We start from the raw sequence: 15,491 nt of genomic DNA, 5'->3' as shown, positions 1-15,491 counted from the left end.
CTTCCAAGACAGTCCTTTGTGCAAGGCTGGCTGACAGCAGCAACTGCTATCAGGATTTAAACCAAGCCCCTCTAAACCGTGCTGGAACCGGTTTGTGGCAGCAAGCTCTGTGTTACCTTCTCATAGTACTTGATCTCATACTCCAGGATGATGCCGTTGGGCTGGTCTGGCTCTTGCCACAGCAGGGTGACGCTGTTCTGGCCTGTGCTCTCCTGATGGACCACCATGACCTGGGATGGGGCTGGGGATGCAGACGGCAGGGTGTTAGGTGCCCACTGGCTGGGCATGGTGGGGGCAGCCGGACACAGCGGCAGGGAGGGCTGGACCTGGAGCCCATGCAGGACCCCTGGTTTAAGCCTTATTTCTGTTTTAATTAAAGCCATAGAATCATAGAATTACAGAATCAACCGGGTTGGAAAAGACCTGGTTTGAAGATCATCAAGTCCAACATTACCCCAGGACTGCCAAGACCACCAAAAGACCAAAAGAGCCCACAGGGACTGCACTGGGGTACCCAGGTATTGAAAGGCAGCAGTTGTAGCTCTTTGGGCTGCCTCCTATGAAGAGCAGAAATCACTGTTGGAACACAAGACCCCAGGGAGCTGGGACAGGGTGGGATGATGGGAATCTGCCCCAGAGCATCTCTGCTGCACCCGCTCCTGTCCTGCTCAGGGGCTGGGAGACAAGAGTGCCCAGCACCAGCATGGGCAGCATGGCTGGGTCCTTCACCCCCTCAAGGTGGGCAGGATGCTCCGTGGTGTGGAGCTGGAGCAGGCACACACCTAAACTTCAGTCACTACCAAACCCCGCTGGTTTAGCAGCGTTTGCTCAGTATCCACTTCCCAGCAGAGAGGTTGAAATCATAGAACCATAGAATGGTTTGGATGGGAAGGGACCTTCAAAGCTCATCTAATTCCAACCCCTTTGCAATGACAGGGACATCTAGATCAGGCTGTTCAGAACCACAATCCAACCTGGCCTCAAATGTCTCCAGGGATGGAGCATCCATCACCTCTCTGGGCAACCTGTGCCAGGCTTTTATCACCCTCACTGCAAAGAATTTCTTCCTCACATGCAGCCTGAATCTCCCTTTTTCAGTCTAAAACCATCACCCTCGTCCTATTGCAACAGGCCCTGCTGAAAAGCCTCTCTCTTTGAAGACCTTGGAATGTGCCTTCTGCCTCAAACTATTCTGCGATTTCCTGGGGAAAAAGCAATTCAGATCAAGGGATTTGCAAAGATGAGACATGCAGGAGAGAGACTTTCCCCAGCTGCTGTCACCTGCCAGGGCCTGGCACTGGTGTGAGCTAAGAGCAGAGCATGAACTGCTGCTTGGCCCTTTGGGAAGGGACAGAAGGCTGGAGGAACAGCCTGAAAGATTCATGCTCCACTTAATGTTCCTGTCAACAAACAAGTGTTCTCCGTGGCCCCTGTCTCCTGCAGAAAAGGAGCCTCTACCAGCAGCCGCAGGCTGAAGCGGAGGGAAAGGAGGATGAAAAGGGATCCTGTGAAGCAGAGAACCACTGCTGCCTTGGGCAGCTGCTTGTCTCCAGCCCATCCCGGCTCCCTGAATCCACCTCCTGCAGCAGAGAGGATAGGACCCTCATCTCCAGAGTGTCCCATGCCCATCACCAAACCAGCCCTTGGCAGATACTGGTTGGAGCAGCATCGCGGCAACATCAGCATCACCCACAAAGGTGGAGGCAAAGCCTCTGCTCCTCCTACCTGCCTGGTTTGTCGTGATGTTGGCAACTGCAGCTCTCCTGGACTCCAGGCTGAGGTCAGAGACGCCGTTGACGGCCTCCACCCAAAAGGAGTAGTTGGTGTGGGCCAGGAGGTTGGTCACGGTCAGCGCGCCCTTCACCAGGCTCATCTGCTGGGGCACGAAGCGGATCCCGCTGCCGCACGCCTCGCAGTGCCCGGCATCGCCCGCACAGCGCCTGCAGACCACGTTGTAGACGATGTCAGCGCGGCCCCCCTTGTCCAGGGGCGGCCCCCACTCCAGTGTCACCGAGGTGCCGTTGACGCTGGAGATCAGGTTCACGGGAGCAGAGGGGGGGCCTGGGAAAGAAGCGGAGGTTCAGGCAGAGTGGGGGCTGCAAAGCGAGGGACCAACGGAGGGATGCGCCTTGGGCATGCCGCTGTTGTCATGGGCACGTTGCAAAGGCGCTGGCATTTGTACCTGCGCGTACAAGTGATGCTGCCCAGAGTGGGGAATGCTCCACAGACAGGTCTCAGGTTAAAGTGCCATGGGGGTGAGATGCTCTGGATCATGATGCCAAATGCCAAGTAGGAAAGAGCTGATGTTTGTTCGGGGAGGGGGGGGGAAGCAGGAAGCGGTGGGGATGCATGAAGTCTTTTGGGGGAAGAGCCAAGGTGTGGATGGGCTGAAGAGTGGAGAACAGGACCTGCTCATCTAAAGGGAAGGGTAAACTGGCATTTCTTGGGGAGTTTAACAACCTTGGGTGGATATTCCCTAGGGAAACACAAGTCAGATGCTGCTGACATGTCTTTCACCCTGGCACCAGCTAGTAGCCATCCACCCTTCTTCCCTCCTGGACCAGCTACAGAGAGGAGGAGGACTCCTGCGATATTCTTGTCCCCTTTTAATAGCACTGAACCCCTTAAAGCAGCTCATTGCAGAGACTTGAGCTGAAACCATACAACACACCTTAGTGCCAGTGTCCAGGAGAGCGCAGCAACACTTGTGCTGTCCTTTGGATCTGATCACCCTCACCATTTGTGCAAAGGAGAGCAGCCAGCAAGTGGCTGGTGCGTGAGCAGGCGAGCTTGCTGGCAGAGCCATGGTCTCACCCTACTCCATCACAGGAGACACCCTTGGGAGAGGAGCAGGGATGTTTGGAGAGCAGCAGGATGAGGACGAGACAGAGGGCACTGAGGGGGTGCAGCAAAGGGGGTCTCAGCTCATGTGTCAAGGGGAGACCCAGTGCCTTGTGCATCACACACAGGGGCAGGGGTGCATCATCTCCAGGGTCTGTGGATGCGATGCCTGCCCGTGGGTGGTTCATGTTGGGGTACTCACGTGTGCAGGCGGCCGAGGGGGGGTCCTGCAGGGCCCGGTAGAAGCTGCTGTCGCAGCGGCACACGCGGGCAGCCCGGCTCTCCGAGTGGCTGTGCAAGGGGCACTTGGCACAGAGCTGGTCCCCAGGGGCGGACTTGTAGAATCCCAGCTGGCAGGCTGCGGAGGAGGGAAGGGTCAGGGGGATGCGCCTGCACGAGGAGCATCCCGCAGCTCAGCACCTCCCAGCAGCATGAACCTGGACCCGGCTCTCACCCCCATCCAGGGCATGAGAAACCAGCCCTGTGAAGACTGCTTTTGTCTCTCTCCCGGGCTGTGCCACTGCCATCCTGGTACCGGTTCCCCACTGTTTCACTGGCAGATCCGGGTGCCTTTGCTTTTGTTGACCTGCCTGTAAAGCTGGAGGTGCTTCCCTCCTCCCTGCTGCCCAGAACACCCTCCCTGCTGCAGCTCAGGGCCATTGCCTGGCCTCGGGACAGGGAGCGCTGCGAAGAACAAACCAGGCAGCACTGGAAATCACCTCGCTATTATAAGAGCCATAATCTGTGCGGTGCAGTGCTCTTTCACAGGAGCTGCCCCACTGCTTGTTCTGGGGGTGCCCAGCAGCACCCATGGCAGGGGTTTCAAGAACTAAATGCTGGGACATAGTGGTGCTTGTCCTCTGACCCTGGTGCGCTGCTACACAGAGCAATAGGTTTCCTTCATAGCATCATAGAATCCCAGACTGGTTTGGGATGGAAGGGACCTTAAAGCTCATCCAGTTCCAACCCTGCCACGGGCAGGGACCCCTTCCACTGGAGCAGCTTGCTCCAAGCCCCTGTGTCCAACCTGGCCTTCAACACTGTCGGGGATGGGGCAGCCACATCTCCTCTGGGCAAACGTCTTCCTTGCACAAAACAAAGGGAAAACACCCTCTTTTGTTTCACCTTGCAGCAAGCTCTCAGCGCACACTGAGGTCTGTGGAGGGACAGCAAAGCCAAGCGAGCCAGGCTGAGTTTCTTCTGACAGCACCTCCTGCCTCCGGTGGCTCTGCCTCATGCTGGTGCTGGGGCTGCGAGGCAGGAGCCCACGCTCATCCCACACCCGCGATGGCATCAGCCCGCTCCATCCCAGCCCCAGCTCTCGCAGCAGCCCCCCGGGTGAATCATTTGTCACACAAACAAACAGCTCGTCTCTCGTTAGGGAAATCGATTAGTTCCATAGCGACATGTGGCGCGTCAAGTGCCTGCCTAGGCGTGGAAGGATCTGCCCTCTTGTGCACATTTCGATTCCAAGTAAGGAAAAACCCGGCTCTGCCTGGGTTCCTGTATTCATCAAGCAGTTCTAGGACCAGTTCCAGTGACTCAAGCGCTATTCCTGGCTCTGACTCATTTCAGTTTTCCCTACCGAGGTGGTAATACCTTCAAGCCCCCATTGCCAGCTCTGCATTCAGCCTCAATTTTTGCTTCCAAACATGTCGAAGGGTTTTGTTTGTGATCCAGCATCCTTGGTGGTCTGGGTCCCTCCGCGCTGTCTGTTTGTTCTGCTTCTAGGTGCTGATTTGTTCGCTTATTAACAGCACTCCTTCCCCTGCCACAGATCTCCCTGTGCTACCAGCGTATTTCACGGATCACACGCTGCACAGTAATAAACCAGACTCTATAACTGAGCTACTTCCAGCCACAGCAGCTGAAGGCAGAGCTTCATCCACATGCATCCCTGGTGCCTTGCTGGTCTCTCTTTACTGTCACCAGCTTCTGTGGCACTTTGCACCGAATGCTACCTTATAGACAGGGGAGCAAGAGCACCAGCAGGGTGTACACGCGCTGCATGTGCCAGAGATGTTGGTGGCACAGGTTGGTATCATGCCTTGGTACAGCAGGCTGGAAAAGTGAAGTCCGGCTGTTGCAGAGTTTGCTCCTGAATTCCTGCTCCTCCATTTCCTAAAGGGCATAAGGGAAGGAACAGAAATGCCCAACCTGGGCATGCAAGGGAAGGCAGACGTGACTTAGGGGGAAATTGCTGCAGCTCAGGGCTGGCTTTGCTCCCCGGCCTTCCTGACACGTTTCTTCTCCCCATCAGAAGACAGAGGACACAGGGGAGGCAGACCTGGGAGAAGAGGTTTGCTGCCCCCAGCCACTGCACCAAGGACAACCCAGGACGTTTGCCACCCTCTGGTGCTGATGGGTTCTCCTGATGCCACACACTAAGAGGGACTCCCTGCCTTTACCAAATGCCCCTGCGATGACACAGCCCCACCGCCCATGCTTGGCAGTGTAAATGTCAGGATTTGTTGCCTTCAACCTGTGTGAATCCTCCTTGGTCCTGCAAACCGTTGTCATCTCTACCCATGCAGCAGCCAGGGACTCTTGATTCAAGAGGTACTGGAGTGGTTCCCCCCCGACCAATAGTTAATTAAAGGCAGAGAAATCAGTGCTACATCAAGTATGGAGAGATGGGGAAGGATGAGAACATGAAGCAGCAGATTCGTACCAAGCAGTTGTAAAGCAGATTTGTACCAAGCAGTTGTAATCACTTAGCATTCAATGCTGTAAAAATAAACCCTGTTAATTACCCGTAGCAATGATTCACAATTATTTGAGATGCACTCAAGGGGAAAATTATCCTAAATGACAAATTACAGGTGAATTTGTGCACCACGGCAGAGCCATTGGGAGCCTGGACAGCATGAGAACATGGGGAGGCCTGGAGAGCAACTGGGGCTGGGGCAGGCACTGCTCTGGATGGGGTCATGCACCTCTGTGTGCCTCAATGCTTGCTTTAGATGGGAGCAGGACACTTGTGCAAAGCCCTTCATAGGCACGGGAGAGGGCACCAGCTTGGAACCTGCACAAGACATGAAATCCCTACAGGATGACAGGGATGTCCTGCTCTGGATTCAGCTCTCTCATACCAGGCCAGTGCCATGTGGAAAACCAGGACCTCCTGCCTTAGCTCTGGTAAAAGCAAACCAGCAGAGAAGTGGCCAGTGAGACAAATTCAACCAGATGCCCCAGGTCTAAAATCACAGTGCTCCACAGTTATGGTTGCAGCATGCACTGAAGCCACCAAAACCTGAAGCCACTATGGAATGGTTGTCCTGCTGTCTGCACTGCACCCAACTTGTCCCGCCTGCCCCCCCAGCAGCCCAGCAGAAGGTGGGGATTTCTCATTTTTAATTATTTCATGCAATTTATACCCTAAATCTGTGCCTAAGGACCTTGCCTCTTTGCGGACCACCAGAAGTCCTGCTACCAGCATCTTCTTTCTGCCCCCCAGTGCCACCTTCCTGTGAAACCCAGCCAAGGCTGTCTGTCTGTCCTTGCAGTTTCACCTCACAGTGTGGTGGTTTCACAGTGCACACGGGACAGCAGCGACCTTCGCTTGCAGCCCAGCTCAAGACTCGCACATCCACCCTACTGGTCCCAGGCAGAGCCTACAAAACCCAACACAAACCTGTGCTTGGCAGAGCACGCCTCCAGCTCTCTGTCATGTAAGTGGGTCCCCAGTTATCACCCCAGCCTGTTGGGGTCAATACCACTGATCCCCCCATCCTGGGCAGCACATCTTGCCTGCTTTTGCCAGCCCAGCAGCCCCACTCTCCAGTGCATCGCCTGCCCAAGGCAGCCCGGAGCAGCAGGCTTGTCTCAGAAGCAGCGAGCATGGGGAGGGCTCTGCCAGCCATCTGTAGTTCAGTCCATTTGTTTCCCTCCCTCTCCATCCTCTGGGGACAGGACAACATCTGTTAATAAGCTGGCGGAGCTCGGGAGATGATGGATGAACCTGTCGAGGATGCGCTATCTGGGAACGAGCCGCTCTTCTCATGCTGAAGTCACCGGCTGGGACTAGTGCTCTGCAGGTGGCCCTGGTGGGACCACCGAGGGCTGCTTCAGTGGGGCTGTGCATTGACTCTGTGTCACTCCCTCTCAGCTCCATCCTCAGCCTGGGAGGTTTGGCCAGGGTGAAGGCACGGTTGAGGGGGTGCCATGTGGGACTGATGCTACCAATTGCCCCTTCCCTGACCCTGCAATGAAGCTCAGCATCAGCAACCACCAGAAGAGCAGCCAGGTACCTCCCTTTGGCAGTGCTGGGGAGAGATAGAGAGAGAAATAAGCGTATCATAGCCACTGTGACAGCCAGAGACAGGCACCAGTCCCGGAGGCCTCCAGGCTGCAGGAGAAGCTAGCACAGAAAATCCCAGCTCCTTTCAATCCGGTTTCAGCATGATGCCACCAATCTCAGCTCCCACATGACACAGACACTGAAACAGCAGCCTGTTATTCACAGTCATGTCTTAAAAAGAGGCGTCTGCCTCATTGTGCCAAACCTTGTGTTTCTGCAAGGCTGTGCTCCCCTTTCCCTGCAGTCCCAGGTCAGCTCAGGGTCTCTCACCAGCTTGGTCTGTGGTCTGGGCGGACTGTCTCTGTTGGTCAGACTCTTGGTCCCGATATCATGCATCGCCCCACAGCCCTGCCGATGCTCTGTGCATCCTTTGTGTGCTGGTTGCCTCTGTCTCACCCGCTCTCAGTCACTGCCTTGGCTCTACCCCCTGAGCACCACCTTATAGCCCTTCACACATCCTGGTTGCCACCATGTGGCCCCTCTGTACAGCTCACAACCCTTCCCACACCCAGTACTACCTTACAACCACACCAGAACTTGTTTGACATCACCTCCTCGCTGCTTGGTCCTTCTTCCCACTGTCCTACCCATCTAACACTCCTTTGAACCCCTAAATGATGCAGAGTAGGGAATAGGGGCAGTTTTCACCCACAAGGTGGAGTAATTCCACTTGTAGCGCTGGGCAAACTGGGACCATTGATGGGGCAGACTGGCTGCATCCCAGACTGGACATCTGCACGGTGCTGCTATATTGAAATCAGCAGTTCTTGCCACGTGCCTCGAATGTTGAAATCACCCCTGACTCCATCCTGACCCTCTTCCCTACATCTGCATCCAAATCCCAGTTTGCTATGAGCGCTGCTTTGCTGCCTGGTGCAGACACCCTGCTGGAGTCAGGGGGATGCTGTGCAGGGGTCATGTAGGTGAGACATCCCAGCATGCTCTCAGAGCAAAGGCATTTCATAAAGCTTATGTGGGACAAGCCACAGCTTGCAGGAGTCAGCCAGAAACAACCGGCCTAATGCTAGAATTAGAAAAAAAGCTGTTTCCAAACTCAGCCTTCTCAGGGGGTTTTAGACAGAATTATCCAAGGCTTCGGAAAAAACCCACGGTTTTCACCAGACTAAAACCAAACACAGAAAATGCTGGATTCAGAAAGGAGCAGGGCTGAATGGGAGCCATCCCTGCAGAAGAGGGTGCCGGAGGCAACCCCGCATCCCTGCTGCAAGGCCTCAGGAAGCAAAGATGCATAAATGAAGAAAGGTCACACAGAACAGCAAGAACCTAACCCCAGCCCCTGCAGGAGCCGTTATGCAGCTTTAGAGGCTATGGGAGCCCTCTCACCACATGCATATGGCTCTGGATATACACAGGGGCTGAGCTTTAAAATGAGGGTGCCCACAGCAGGAGCAAGTGAAGGGCATCACAAGATGCTGGATGGATGCAAAACATCCAGTTTTTGGATCCTTGTCTTCTTCACAGGGAAGTGTGAGCAGCAGCATCTTGTCTTCAGGAAGGGGAAGATGTGATCACACAAGAAGCCCTGTTGTGTGTGGGATCTCATGCCGAGTACGGAGCAAACTTTTGTCACTGCCCTGATGCTGTGTGGGACGAGGAGCCAGATTCTCTGGAAGTGTTCAAACCACAAAAACCCCACATTCCCAAACTGGCGAAGGTCTTTGAATGCTGCCAGATCCATCCAGCACAGCCCAACTGCTCTTCGGCACCTCTTGTAGGGGCTACAGAGACCACTAAGCACAAATGAAGTTTGTTCCATCCCCATCGATGCCCTGAGCTCCAGTCCAGCATCACTCTCACCCTTCACCTACATCAGCTGCGAAACACAGCAAACTCAGAGGAAAAATGGCAAGCAATAAAATACAGGATAAACCCCATATTGTTCTGTTGGTGGGGAAAGGGCAGCTCTGCAGTCATCTCTGTCCTTTTTGTTTGTGCCTAACCAGTGAAAATATAGAATTGTTTGACGTGTTGGGGCTGCTTCATTTTGTTTTCCTTGTACATACGATTGGCCACTTGCTTGAGGGAATGAAGGTGCTGGAGATGCTGAGACTACCCTGTCCTGCTCCAGCACACTCACAGAGCTGACCCAGCCATGCACACACAGCCCAGCAACCATAGGATCCAAACAGACCAACTAACACCCAGGTCTGGGGCTACAAACTGATATGAGGCAAGTGCGAATCCAAGGATCCCATCCCAGAGCTGGATATAATCCTGCAAGGAAAGATTTCCTAACGCCCAGCCCAAACTGTGCAAGCAATTGGTGTCTCTGACACATCTTCTTTGCAGTCTGCTCCCATCTGAAGTCTAATACCAGGATCCTGGATAGTCCTGGCTTATGTGGTCTGGAAAACAAACTGGTTTTGGCTTTTATTGGTTTTTTGGGGTTTTTTTTAAGGATGCAGGGCTTTGCATGGGATAAACAGAGGTGATTTAATCTCACCAGCTGATATTGGCTGTATTTTACAAAGCAGCTGACCGGCTTGCGAACCAGCAATGAAAATCTTGTGAATCACTGCATTTCTTTGATTTTCCTGCCTGGCATCTCAGACAGGGCATCTGCAGAACTCCCATCGCTCATCCCTGGAACTATCACTGCTCCTGCCCTTGAAAGGTTTGTTTTGGGAGGCTCACAGCACAATCCCTCTGTGGTGGGTACTCAGGGCAATGGTGCAGTCTGGCTCTTGGGCAGAGGAGAGTCTGAGCAGGCATCACTGAGCCTGCAGCTCGGGGCTGGCATACGAGCACTGGGACTTGCATAGAAAATCTCCCTGAAATCCACACCCATTTTGCAAGGAAATGCAGGAAGTATTCCAACATGTTTGCCCGCGGTTGCAATTGGAAGGTATATTGACATACATTTGTCTGCCACCTTGATATATATAGGACATAAACTTCCAGGCAGGACCTAAGGGTGGTGAAGCCCAGCCTGGTAATGGGTGCGCTGAAATCCCAGGTTTGCTGGTTGACACAGGTATGTGTGACCCCCCGGCACATTCCTGGGAGCTTTGTGTAGCTCGGAGCCAGGAAAAATGGGGTCTGCTTGGAGTCAGCACAGCGAGACCAGTCTCCTGGTTCCAACCAAGCAGCCCGTATGGGCTGTTTCACATGAAGACACCACACAACAAGCTCGAGGTTCCTCTGTGATGTTCTTACCCAGGTGGGGAAAACAAATCACTGTTAACAGAAAAGGGAGAGAGAAGCCTGAGGCTTCTCTAGCTTAGAAAGGGATCTGGAGTTTGGGAAGAGAATGGAGCAAGGCTCTGATGGGCTCCGTTCACCCACTAGCCCATCATTCTTCCCCCCTGCATGCTTCTCCACCCCTTCTGCACTGACAGAAGGGAGCACAGGCTGTGGTTTCTCTGGGGAGGTATCCAGGGGCAATCAGTGCACTGGGCAACGGGTCTGTCCCCTCATTCCAAAGCCCAATGGGAGCAGGACGTATGCCTCCACCTTTCCTCCCCTTCCAACACCAGCATCTGGACCACATCTGTTCACGCAGCTGCAAAGGTTTGCTGCTGTGGCTGCAGGTCATTGCCCAGCACGGCTGGAGTCCATGTGTCTGACCTGGCTTCGTCTGCCAATGCCTTCACCGGTGTCATCTTGTCCCCTGGGGTGTTTAGGGCTTGCCCCGTCCCTGTGTTGTGCCCAACCAGCACAGTACATCAGTGACATGGTGCAGCTAAATGGAGTCTTCCCTCCTCTCACACCGTACAGCTCCGCTCCCCCTGCTGCCCCAGCAGCTGGAAAGTCAGCCCCCACTGACTTGCTTATAAAGGTCCATGGAGGCAAAACTGTATTCACAAACACATAATTACCAAGCTGGGTATTTTCTCTTCTTAATTAGCAATGCCGTGGTGCTTTAATTGCTCGATTAAAGTTGCCCACAAGGAAGGTTTAAGGTACATTAAATTTGCTGATTGGTTCATCAGCATGAATCCCATCAACTGGAAAAAATTATCTGGCTCCCAGATTGCTAACCAGGCTCTCCAGATCCATTTCCACCAGCCGTGTGCCATAGAGGACCCAAGGAGGCCAGCAGCAGAGGGGTTTGTCCGTGAGGAGCCAGCAGACCTTCTCCTATTCCCACCTCTCCTTCAGTTTGGGAAGGGTCCCAGTAGTGACAATCTCCCTCTCCTCTTGTTTAGAGGACACGACCATTTCTTCAGCTCAAGCAGAGCTGGGTGAAGTCTACCCCAGGGCCAAATCCTCATTCGTGGCTCCCCTGTTTGGAAGCTGTGCCCACTCGGCCCTGGCAGGCTATAAACACCTTCCTCCGTTACAAATGGGCTGATGGAGCAGCAATCACCTACCTGTTGCTTCCTCATCACTGCTTTCCAGCCAAGCTGAAGCGCCAGAGCACAGCAGAGGGAAAGCAGCCAGGAGGTTAAGATGCCTGCTCCCAGACTCCTGAAACCCATGGGTATATCACAGAGGCACCTTTTGGGAATTGATGCAAAGGGTTAACCGATGTACAGGGGGGTTAGGGTTAAGCCACTTGCCTGACAATGCTACTGCTCGTTCATGCTTATCATACTGGCCGTGTATGCTTGAACAAGAGGTAAGGACATGGCTATTGTTAAGAGGTAGGGACCGTGACTTGGTTCCCGTCCTTTGGATGCCCAGGCTGGCTGAAACTGGCTCTGCGGGTTGGACAATGACCAAGCCTCCAGGGAGCATGTGTAACGACGGGGGGTAAAAAGTCCAGGCTCGAGGAAGACTCGTTTGCTTCATCTTGAGACCCTCGCCCACGACCACCAGAAGGCACTGCGCAAGCGCAAAGGACCTTTTAGCTCATTATAATCCGAAGTGGGGATAGGACATGAGTATGTATAGGCGTGTTGTGTAACCTCATGCATATGTATAACTTTAGAGGATAAATGTAGAGGAAAACAACGCTGAGGTGCACATGCCTTTGGAGGAGCTATGACCCATGCACCTCAGGGCTGAGTAAAGCATACCTACTTTACAGCTTTAAGGAGTTGTGGAGTCTATCCTCGTATCAGAATGGCATTTCCGTCAAAGGCTCATCCCCCCCCTCTGACAACAAGGAAGAGTCTGTCCACGGAATGATGCCGATCTGCCCCAAAACGCTGACCCCGATGCAAGGATCATGGACTCAAAGGGTAACCCTCCCCAAAGAGGGTCTGACCAGGGCAGGTAGGAGGGGTGTGGATGCAAGGATCCTGTCCTCACCTGCCGGAGCCTCCCTCCACCTCTCCATCCAGCCCCAGGATGTGGAACACTTGTTCTGGGTTTCAGCCTCGTGGCTCCTTGAGGAGGTGGCTTATGGCTGTCTTCCATTCCCACAAAGCAGAACCAGGGTTAAAGTGCTTCCCTCTCTCATTACTTTAATTGCACCGACCTTACTGAGATGGGTCTCTATTTGTCCTGTACAGCAGCCGCATATAAATAAGGTGGATTATGCTGATTGTCTTCTTATCTGATAAAATGCAAGGACAGATCCCTTTTACTCATGCTATTGCTTATTCTGCTATTTAGGCAGAGCACTTGCTATTTGCTGTGGTTAAGAGATACTAATGTGTCTTGCTGTGGAGTGATGCGTTTCAAGGAGGAAAGAGCTGGCTGTGTGTGACGGGGATGAGGGAAGCAAAGTCCTTCAGACCCTTGACTAAGGTGGGGAAGAGTGAGTGGGGCAGCAGCGCTGAGCTGCCCTGGGACAGGGACCCTGAGGGGTTTCATTCTTGGGGTGGCTGTGGCAGAAAATTCCATGGGACTGGAAGCTGGGAATTGTAGGAGTTGGCAGACTCCAGGACCCGAAAGGCAATTGTGGCCATTCGTGGGCAGCACTGGTGCAGTCGAAAAGGGGGCCCTGTGCATCTGTAGATAAATCAGGCAGATGTATGAGGCACAGATAGGGGGGACAAATGCCTTGTGCGATGCAGAGCTGCGACGCAGCTGATGCCAGCCTAGCTGGCAGCCTTAGCGTGGTCCTCTCTCCAATCCCATGGAAACTGCCCCTCACATCCTTACGGCAAACACTAGGACATCACAACAAGATGAAACGTGTGGATCCTGCTGGAGTAAGAGCAAGGAGTCAGAGACCCCAGCAACCGCCCTCCTGCCCAGCCTTTGCTTAGGCGTCCAAGGTGATGGCTGACAGTAAAGGGGACGAGAGGCAGAGAAGTTCCCCAAGTTCTTCCTCATCCTCCACCATGTCCCACCTCACCCCATCCTTCCCAGCTCCGTGCCACAGCCTTCCTTCTCCTCTGAAGGGCTGGGAACAGCTCTGGCCATGATCTGGTTTCCAGAGCTCTCTTCCTTCGCTCTGGCAGGTCCTTAGAAAAATGAGCGTTGAAGAGGAGGGGGAGAAACCTGCACTGTTCAAACATCTTTAGCTTTGACAAATAAGGCGTCTGGCTGTGAAAGGCGGAAGGAAATTAATTTGGAATCACATTTTAAACACTGCCATAGAGGCAAAGCGTCTCCTCTCTAATTTTTTTTCCCCCAAGCAAAAAAAAAATGAATTTCCCTGATATTTATAGAAAGATTATTAGGGCCACAAGGAGTGATTTATATCAGCTCATCCCTGCGATGGAGAATGAACATTTCCAGCCACTGGAATCCTGCTTTTTGTCCACCTGACAATTAAAACGGCTAATTTCCAACCCGGGCAGACCCGCTGGGGTTATAAATCACCCTGGAAAGGCACTTTTCACCATGAAAAATGCACTTTGCCCCAGTCAAGCACAAGAAGCTTAGATTAAAGATTGGCGTCTATTTGCTTTTGTATATAAATACATGAACTCCTGCTCCAAAGGAGATGATAAGGAAGAGGTGTTGAGCTATCCAACTCATTGTGCTGGATGAATGGGAAAGGGAAAGCGGGAGTGTGAGACGACACCGAGGTCAGACAAAGTCCGGTGCCATTTCTGTCCTGTTTCTGATGCCACAAGCCCTGGAGATTTTCACCCGAGAGCATTCCTGGTTGAGCAGCGTGGGTTGACACTGGCACAGGGTGCCCAGAGAAGCTGTGGCTGCCCCATCCCTGGCAGTGCTCAAGGCCAGGTTGGACACAGGGGCTTGGAGCAAGCTGCTCCAGTGGAAAGTGTCCCTATCCCTGCCTTTAAAGACAACCTCTAAGGTCCCTTCCAACTCCAACCATTCTATGATTCTATGAACTCAGCTCCTTGCAGTCAGGCTGGGTCTCACACCAGTGCCCCTTTCATGCACACTTTGCACCTACTGTTGAACATGGGATAAGATAGAACCATAGAATCATAGAACAGTTCGGGTTGGAAAGGACCTTAAGCTCATCCAGTTCCAACCCCCCTGCCATGGGCAGGGACACCTCACACTGAACCATGGCACCCAAGGCTCTGTCCAACCTGGCCTTGAACACCGCCAGGGATGGAGCACTCACAGCTGCCCTGGGCAACCCATTCCAGTGCCTCAGCACCCTCACAGCAAAGAATCCTTTATAAATTATCAGCTCTATCACAGGATGACTTCCAAACCAATGGTTGCAGGCAGGAGTTTTGGATAGAAGCATTTATTCTGCATGTCCTTTCCTCTCTCATAGCTGGGGACCACGCTGGGGTTGGTGTGTGCCTCAGCAGCCCCTGGATCCATTCCCATCCAGCATCGGACACCCTGACCTTGCGTCAAGTCTCCCTAAGACAAATGCTTCACTTGGCGTTCCCATGAAACTCAAACAAAGGCCCCGCACTCTTATTTGTGCTGCTCCCCGAAACACATCCCATAAAGAAAGCGAGAGCAAACAGAGCTGCGCAGAGAGCTCTCACGGGGAGCCCGTGCTCTGTACACACACATCCCTGTGCCTGATGCACGGCTGCCGCTGGTCACCCCTCTTCCTTATCACAGTTTGCACAGTCGGCAGCTTGAAGTCTGCCCAGCGGCACAGAGGTTCCCCAGGAAGGCTCCCGGTACCCCCAGGCTGCAGAGCTCTGAGCGGCCCCGGGGAGCCGTGATGGATGGACGCAATAACCTTGTTTCATGAAAGCTCCGTGGTTTTCTGTTTGCTTTCCTCTCGTTCAAACGCCCTGCCAAAGGGAAGCGAGTGGTGGGGCATTTTGGAGAAGTCAAGTGACGCTTTGCTGGAGTGAACCAGCAGAGACGTCAGCACCAGCCAGAGCTGCTGAGGGCACTGGGATGGGAGCTCTGGGCCACTGTGCTCCACGGTAGGAAAAGATGGAGCCAGGGCAGTCCTTTTCCTTATGCAAAACCAGTCCCCATCCCAAAGCCCTGTGCGCTAGGACGTGTTATGGTCAGGCTCACAGGAGCTCCCAAGGAGCTTGCTGGTGGTGCCTGCAACACATGGGAAGCATGAAGATGGTCAGCAAAGGCT

At 53.6% G+C, this 15,491-nt stretch overlaps 1 protein-coding gene across 1 annotated transcript in view; it reads right to left on the bottom strand.

Annotated features, from left to right (window-relative positions):
• The window catches only part of EPHA8 (EPH receptor A8), a 43,633-nt gene that overhangs the window by 9,071 nt on the left and 19,071 nt on the right, over positions 1–15,491 (bottom strand). The window contains exons 4-6 of the mRNA XM_065696175.1: positions 3,044–3,199; positions 1,726–2,061; positions 117–241 (exon numbers count right to left, since the gene is read on the bottom strand). Of these exons, the coding sequence (XP_065552247.1) occupies positions 117–241; positions 1,726–2,061; positions 3,044–3,199 (617 nt within the window). The remainder of the gene's footprint in view (positions 1–116; positions 242–1,725; positions 2,062–3,043; positions 3,200–15,491) is intronic.

This window comes from Lathamus discolor, chromosome 16 (genome assembly GCF_037157495.1).
Source record: "Lathamus discolor isolate bLatDis1 chromosome 16, bLatDis1.hap1, whole genome shotgun sequence".
NCBI lineage: Eukaryota > Metazoa > Chordata > Aves > Psittaciformes > Psittacidae > Lathamus > Lathamus discolor.
This window is presented reverse-complemented; position numbering and strand designations above follow the sequence as displayed.